Genomic DNA, 8737 nt, shown 5'->3' with positions numbered 1-8737 from the left:
TAGCACTTTAAAAACAAGTGTTGCAAATTGCATTTTAAATATATTTTTGTCAGATATTTTATAATAAATAAAAATAAATTATTTTATTTCAAAAGGTTGCACTAATAATACCAAATTAAATATAACATTTCATAAATAAAATAAATATTAAATACATTAATAATATAAATAGCAAAATGTCATTAGGATGAGTTGAAGGGTTATCCAGTCTTTTTTCTAGCTTATTTTTATGTTATCAAATATGAAAACCAACCACTCTTCTAATATACATATTCAATGCAATCCGCAGGACATATCTTGGAAGTGTAACTCTGATGTAGAGGCTACAACACTTCTAAAATTCAAATATTTGTAGACTAGAAAATTGTTTGGTTTTCTGTTCTATAACAAATAAATCAAAAGATCAAAAGGTTGGAGTTTCCTTTATGAAATATTTAGCTTTCTCAGCTTTTGAAGTTCTTCTCTATCCAGTGAAATATAATGTTCATCTCTCCAATAGCTTTAAAAACAGCTTCCTGTGTTTTCAGCTGTAAAAAAATATGTAAATCTGTAAAAATTTATCATTCCAAGTTATCCTCTAGTTAAGGTTCTGCTTAGCAGAACTCACACCTTGGGCCATTAGTACTTTCAGTAGATAAATAATACAGAATTACCCAATTGTCATCAAATAAACAATTTCCAGTAATGCTTTGCATTTAAATTGTTATATATATATATATATATATATATATATATATATATATATATATATATATGCCAGTAAAAATAAATTAGTTAAAGCTAAAACAGTGCCCATTTCAACAACATACCATATTTTTCGGACTATAAGACGCTCCTTACTACAAGACGCACCCCAGATTTAGGCTTCCAAAAAGGAAAAATATATTTTAAACCAATTAAAATATCCCTGTTGGTCACACTAAAGCACAGCACACATCCATACATTTACACACACAAAAAGAATTAGGAACACACTCACCACTCCTGCATACACCCTGCATTGCTATACACAGTGGGCAATGCAACATACACACACACTGACCGGGTGCTACTGTACACATGAATACTGTACACAGCTCTACTATACATATATAAGGAATACACTGGGAGGTACTACACACATGAATACACACACAGCTCTACTATACACATATAAGGAACACACTGAAAAGTACTGCACACATAAATACATACACAGATCTACTATACACACCTAAGGAACACACTGGAAAGTACTACATACATGAATACACACACAGCTCTACTATACACATATAAGGAACACACTGGGAAGTACTACACAAATGAATACATACACAGCTCTACTATACACATATAAGGAACACACTTGGAAGTACTGAACACATACAGAACCCTTCCCCCCTCCCCTCCTCTTCTTCTTACCCAGTCCCAGCGAAGTACATCCCCATCAGACCTATGGTGATGTAAGAAGCTTCTGACATCACCGCAGGTCTTGCAGGTCCTGCTGAGGCTCTCCTCTCAGGGAGATCGGATGAAGTGTTATTTCAGGGCATCATCCGATCTCCATTACAGCGGTCAGGAGGGTCTGGCAGTGCTGGATCCTCCTGAACTTCGGTTTATAAGATGCAGGCACTTTTAGCAAGATTTTTTCTTGTGTCTTATAGTCCAAAAAATACAGTATAAAGATGAATACATTCCCAGAATGGGCAAGTTCCAAGTCAAAGCAATAAAATAAATATGTAAGTAGCACAGCATATCAAATTAACCACAACCATGACCAGAAAAAAATATATTTATTTTTTAAAACAGCTTTTAATAAAAGAAGATTGCTATTATCTACAAAAATATCAAAATCTGCAAAAGTCAAATACCTTGTAATAGCCATTCTTGAACTCTTCCATAGTAGTTTGTGCTTGTTCCCCACATGGGCACCTCATTGTAGCGTGCTATATAATAAAAAAAAAAAGATTACTATTTCTGAAAAGAAGATTGTACATTACAGTATTCCATGCTTAATGTCAAAATTTTCTTGCTTACGTGTGGTCTGAAGTGTTTGCCACCCAAATTAGTGGTGGTAATCTTAAATAATACATTAATAAAATATTATTTATTCAAAAATATTATTTTAGGCTTCTTCTGCCTTAATAATTAATAATAGTATTAATAATTTATATTTGCTGTATAAATTACCCATGCATATTGAAATACAAATATACAAAAATACATACACATTGTTTAAGTTCTATCTTCAGACCAAGCATAGAATTGGCCAGATTGCTGAATTCTCTCTGCATTTTGCTAATGGTAAGATGCACTTGAGGAAAAATGTTGGTCACATAGAAAGTTCCAAGCTTAAGGAGAAAGCAACATCTTTCAGATGCCTGAAAAAAAATTAAAAAGATTATAATCAAGAACTAGATCATCATGTTCAACCACAACCACCAAATAATTGCTAGAAACATGTAACCAAGCCTTGGAATTGTGTTCTGCATGCAAAGTTTTACTCCTCTCTTTCTATTACAGTTATTTAATAGTAAATTACCTATGCTTTTACATTTTATTTAACAATCATACCTGTAAAAATACAATTTTGTGTATATTTATTTACAGTAATAGGCACGTTATCTTTCATAGGTATCAATGGTTGTTCTTCCAGAAATTAATAGCATACACAAAATAAGGGTAAGGGAGAGGTTGGTTTCTACTTCTAAGACAAACTTATGTCATAAGAATGGTCTTCTTGACAATGTGACAGTGGAGGATTAGATACAGCTTCATATATGTGGCTGTCTCTATTAAAGGGGTTTGCCCATGAATGGAAGTTCTCAAATTTAAATCCCCAAATGATGTTTACACATTAAAAATAATTTTACCTTACTTTACAATTTAACTCAGTTTTATTGCTGTTTTAGCTCCTATTACTCAGTGATGGTCATTGTAAAATACCAGTGTGTGGGCAGGGATTCTCTAAGCTGACACTTCATGATTTCTCTGTGCTATAAGATGGTGTGTGCTGACAATGTGCTTAGATTATCAGAGTACAGGTTTTTATCTACACCTTTATTTAGTTTCTGAACATGGAAAAGCTTCTACAAATAGAAAAAGAGAGATGAGGCAGATCAAAAATAAAAGATGAGATGGATATAAAAACAATGACATTCTCAGCTCTGCTACCTCAATTAATCAATAAAACACAGAGTCATCTCTGCTCCCTCACCTAAATAATAAAACACACAGTCAGCTGCTATAAAGAGCTTATCTTTCTGTAGCTTGTAGAATAATTCCCTGAACACTGCTGCTTGCCGGCAGGAAATGCTTATGTTTGAGCTGGTGTTGTAATGCAGGAAGAAGGGGCAGGAGGTAGAGAGCACTGCAGTGTGCAGATTAGAGAAGCTATTCATGAGAAGAATCTGACCATAGTCAGAATATTTACAGGACAACAGGACTGATAGAAACAGGTTATAATTATACCTGTGAAATCTTTGTTAATAACATTGAAGCAGAGAATTTGTTATTTTGTTATCCTGTGTATATTTAACCCCTACGGGACTCAGCCTCTTTTGGCCTTAAGGACGCGCTGCCATTTTTCAAATCTGCCTTGTGTCACAATAAGTGGTTATAGCTTTGGAACGCCATGAGATATCCAAGGGATTTTGAAATTGTTTTCTCGTGTCACATTGTACTTCAAATTAGTTTAAAAATTTGGATGAAATCTTTTGCGTTTAGTTATGAAAAAAAAACAAAATTTGGCAAAAATTTTGAAAAATTCTTTACTTTCAGCTTTCTAAATTCTCTACTTTTGATGCAGATAGTCATAGCACCCAAATTAATTCATAACTTACATTTCCCAAATGTCTGCTTTATGTTGACATGGTTTTTTAAGATTCCACATATTTTACTAGAATGTTATAAGGCTCAGAATTTAGGTATCATTTTTCACATTTTTTGTAAAATCACCAAAACCTGTATTATGTGGACCTGCTCATCTTCTAATTGACTGTGAGAGCCCTAAATAATAGCGAGACTCGTAAATTACCCCATTACGGAAACTACACCCCTCAACGTATGAAAACCACTTTTAAGAACTTTGTTAACCCTTTAGGTGTTTTATAGGGGTTAAAACAAAATGGAGATGCAGTCTGCAAATTGTAATGTTTTTTCACAATACACTCGTTTTGGGTGGAAAATTAAACATTTACAATAGATTAAATGAAAAAAGGCTCCACAAAGTTTGATACCCAATTTCTCCCAAGTACACCGATACCTTATATGTGGTGGTAACCTGCTGTATGGGCGCACAGCCGGGCATAGAAGGGAAGGAGGTGCCATCCAGATCAGATTTGCTATGTCACATTGTACAGGCTTGAATTTTTTTCTTTTTTTAATGTGGACCTATAGGGGCTTATTTCTTTTGCCACATGAGATGCACTTTTCTGGTACGTAATTTTGGGGAATCTATAGCTAATTGGTGAGATTTTATTAACTCTTTGTTGATGGAGGAAATGAAAATCATCTATTTCTGGGAAAATTTTTATGTGTTTTTTTGGCTATTAACCATACCATAAAAATGGGTCACCACGATTACAAAAAGACCTCATTCATATAGATTTTTTATTTTTTCCCATTTTTACTGAATAAGAAGTAATTTGGCAAAAATGTTGTTAATTTTAGCATCAAAAGTCATAACTTTTTTATTTTTCGTCTCACAAATCTGGTTAAGGGCTTATATTTTGCGATAAGGATTGTTCTTTTTAGTGGTATTATTTTAGAGTGCATAACGCTTTTTAAATTACTTTTTATAGATTTTTCTATAGGGTATTTATTGAAAATTATCTTTTTTTTGGAGCTTTTTTTTTTATTTTTTTTATGGGGTTCACTTTGCAGATCTAGTAATGATACTGTTTTATCATGCAGATTGTTACGGATGCAGGGATACCAAATATGTGGGGTTTTTTTGTATTTTATTCAATTGTACTGAATAAAAACTAATTTGGAGAAAATCTTGTTCATTTTAGCATCACCATCTTTTCATATGCATAATTTTTTTATTTTTCGGCTGACAAATCTGGTTTGGGGCTTATTTATTGTGAAAAGAGTTGTCCTTTATAGTGGGCTTATTTTAGAGTGCATAACATATTTTAAATCACTTTTGGAGCATTTTTAATAGGGTATTTATTAAAAATTATCTTTTTTCGGTACGTTTTTGCGTTCTCTTTTCTCTGGTGTTTACCGTGCAGGTCCAGTAATGATTCTGTTTTATTATACAGATTGTTATGGACGCGGCAATACCAAATATGTGGGGAGTTTTTGTGGTTTTTATACTTTATTAAGTGTTTTTATGAGAAAGTGACAATTTAGGGGCTTATATTTTAATTTATTATAATGTGTAGTGTTCAGTGTTTTTCACTTTTTTTTACTTATACTTACTTGAACTTGAACCAGGGATGCTCTGATCACTGGTTCAAGTTCAATACACTGCTCTACAATACTATTTTATTGTAGAGCAGTGTAAACTGTCTGAGCATGCAGGCGCATGCTCAGACACTTTACTGTCAGACCCGAAAGGGGTCTGACTGCCAGGGAGACCGGGCAGCTCCGGGGCACATGCCAGTCCTCGGAGCTGCCCAGAATTGGATCGGATCCCCCGGTAAGCGGCGCGGGGGATCCGATCCACAGCGCAAACACCCTTACACGCCACGGTCATGCTTGACCGCGGCGTGTAAGGGGTTAAGCCGCTGCTTCTGGTGACGGCTCCATTTGTGAGCCGGTGCCAGAAGCAGGACGTTATTGCATGTCTCCGTGCGCTTAACATGTAGCCCCGGGGACGTACTATAACGTCCTGGTGCACCTAGGGGTTAAGAAACTTGTCTTCATGGGAATACCCCTGTAAAGTCTGGGGTGCTATGGTAAAGAAGAGTTGATTGGTTGAGGTCCTAGTTATGTGTTATATGTTATTTGTGACATTTAATGATTTACCTATTTGCTAAAATTAGATCATATCAGGGATGATAATATTTTCTCATACTTACATCTATTTTGTTGAGTAAGCCTGCTGAGAGAAGATTGATGTCTGTGATTTTGTCGTGATCATGCTATAGAAACATAAAATCAAATACACAGGTTGATTTAAAAATTAAATGTGGCATTTACATATAAAAGAGTATTTTATTGTATCTTAGTGCATATTAAGTCAACCTATAAACATCAGAAAAACATCTTTTTTTCCTTCAATAAAAACTGAATAATTTAGCAAATGTTATGTAGCTTATTTAACTATATAACCTACAAATTCCTCAAAGTGCTTTGTAAATGCATTATTAAAGTAAATTATGCCCCAAACCAAGTTACACAGGGAGTCCAATTAGCACACATATGTAAAAGAAATAGACAAGGAACAATATTAACCCCTAAAGGATGCAGCCATTTTGTAGCTTAAAGCTCAGCTCAGTTTTTTGTAATGTGTCACATTTTTTATGGATATAATGTTTGAATACTGTAACTTACTAAATTGATTTTGAGACTGTTTATTTGTTACAAGTTGCACTTCATTGGTGTTTGGTTGATATATTTTGCATTTATTTGTAAAAAAAAAATGAAAATTTGGAGAAAATTAAAAAAAAATTGCAAAATTCTAAATGATCTCTTTTTAAGACCGATAGTTTAACCACCCAAATTATTTACTAACACTTCTCACATGTATGCTTTATGTTTCATAAAATTTTTTGAATGTCTTTATATTTTAGAATATATATATATTCAAGGAGATTTGAGAAATTGACTCTTTTGAGTATCATTTTTGTTTTAAATGAGCTTTGAAATATATATTTGAAACCCATTATATATCTCCCCATTTATAAATATGCACCCCTCAAACTCATCAATTACATCAATTCTTTATAATTAACTGGTTAATACGGTCCTATTTCCCTCTTACATGTGATTGGTCCTGACCTATATTACAACTGATGCTGTTTTTTGTGCTTGTTTCATCTTTTCATACTTTGCATTTACCTGCTCCGCACGGACTGCTGTACTCTATTCATTAGTTTCATCGGTATGTTGATATATATTATGCTCGTACTTATTGCACTCTCCATTGTCATACTAATCTATATTAATTTTTACAATTAATATACCTTTTTGTTTATTATTTTTGTGTTTTCATGTGATCTGAGCAGGAAATTGGTCCTCATCTGTGGAACGCATATCACTCTGATTGACACGCATGACTTGTCACCTTGATGCCGTTTCCGGCCTTCTGGCCAGAAGTGGGCGGGTCCTTGTTCAGCGTCTGTGCCCAGACACTTATTTAAGGAGGTGAGCTTGTCTCACCTAGCATCCCCCTGAGGAATCCCATTTGGCGGGCGATACACGTGGGGCACCTGCGATCTCCCGTTTTTCCCAGGCCTGACTCCTATTAGTAATGTAGCTTACCTCATTTCTTTACTATCGTCTTCACTGCATTTGGGAACTTACTGATTGTAGCATAATACCTTGTACCTCAACATTACCTTAGTCGAGTAATACTTATTTTTGTTACATCTTACATTGAGTATCATTCATTTCTATTACATTAACTGGGTTTAGGGGGATCTTTGTTCTGTCTTTCCCTATATGTGATTTTTAATTGGTTTTATAATGTATATTTCTATTCAATAAAGATTGACAACTTTTGTATCACATCTGCCTTTTTCTTTTTCTTGGTTTACACCCCTCAAACTCTTAATAAAAGCTTTTGCAAAGCTTGTAAACCGTTTGTGAGCTTCATAGTAACTTAAACAAAAACAAGGTGAAATTAAAATTGGTCTAATATTGTCAGTAACACATTTATTTAGTCTCAATTTTATGCATTGACAAAAGATAAACAGGGAAAATCCATCTTAAAATTTATTATGCTATTTCTCCCGAGTATGGAGAGACCCCACACGTAGAAATTACTTGTTATATGGAATGGTGCAGAAGAGAAGGAGGGCAATGCAGTAGCCACTTTTTACCTATAGCATGTTTTAAGTAAGCAATAAAATATTTGTTTTTCCATTAATGTGAGGTCTTATTTTTGGGATGAGACGCATTTTTAGTGATACTATTTTGAGGTGGCTATGATGAAAAGTAATTAAGATTTTTGGGGGCTAGGAAAAACATAAATTATTATTTTTGACTTTTTTTGGTGTTCATTGTGCAATAAACCAAAGATGATATAAATTACTCACCACAATATCCTTTACAGCTTCAAAATATTTCTTCAACTCACGAATATCTTTTGATACTGGGCAACTCTTCTTAGCTTCCAAAGATGGAATATTCATTACCATAATTCCAACCACAATGATATAGAGCCAGGAATGTTCAGTTTGCATGATATAAATAATCCCTAATGAAATAATGCACAGAAATGAATTGTGATGTTTTTAAATAATCAACTTTTTATATTGCCGTATTACTTTAAAATAAATAAATAAGCTGAAAACCAACTGGCACTGTAAATTCCAATCTAACCTTTAATGAATCTAATTAAAATCAACACCTAATGCACTTTCAAGTGACCTGTGCCATCAAAATGGCTTACATCAAGTGTGACAAAGCCACTAACAAACAATAGGAAACAAAGGAACAGTAAATCCACTGATAGATAGTGGGCCCAGCCCAGAGCCATGTAGGTTCTTCTCTGAACTGTGGTAAGAACAATGGTTAATTAAATTACAAGCTGCTTGGGATACATCAGACATGATGATATCAAAATATTGATGATTTTACG

At 33.9% G+C, this 8737-nt stretch overlaps 1 protein-coding gene across 1 annotated transcript; it reads right to left on the bottom strand.

Moving 5' to 3' along the window:
* Positions 1-443: 443 nt before the first annotated feature.
* LOC140117071 (interleukin-20-like) lies at positions 444-8294 on the bottom strand. The gene is made up of 5 exons (XM_072133500.1): positions 8193-8294; positions 6012-6074; positions 2211-2363; positions 1854-1928; positions 444-527 (listed from the first exon to the last, which is right to left on the bottom strand). The coding sequence occupies exons 1-5, from the start codon at positions 8292-8294 to the stop codon at positions 444-446; spliced, it is 477 nt and encodes a 158-aa protein (XP_071989601.1).
* Between the last annotated feature and the right edge of the window lie 443 nt (positions 8295-8737).

Source organism: Engystomops pustulosus, chromosome 2 (genome assembly GCF_040894005.1).
Source record: "Engystomops pustulosus chromosome 2, aEngPut4.maternal, whole genome shotgun sequence".
NCBI lineage: Eukaryota > Metazoa > Chordata > Amphibia > Anura > Leptodactylidae > Engystomops > Engystomops pustulosus.
The sequence above is the reverse complement of the archived record's forward strand: the minus strand, read 5'-3'. Positions and strand labels throughout refer to the sequence as shown.

Bases quoted from the DNA above. Each gene is read 5' to 3' on its own strand.
- LOC140117071 (XM_072133500.1), bottom strand. From the start codon at position 8,294: ATGGTAATGAATATTCCATCTTTGGAAGCTAAGAAGAGTTGCCCAGTA. The intron at 6,075-8,192 runs GTGAGTAATTTA...ATGTTTCTATAG, and splicing joins AAGCTGTAAAGGATATTGTG to CATGATCACGACAAAATCAC. The intron at 2,364-6,011 runs GTAAGTATGAGA...ATTTTTTTTCAG, and splicing joins GCTTACTCAACAAAATAGAT to GCATCTGAAAGATGTTGCTT.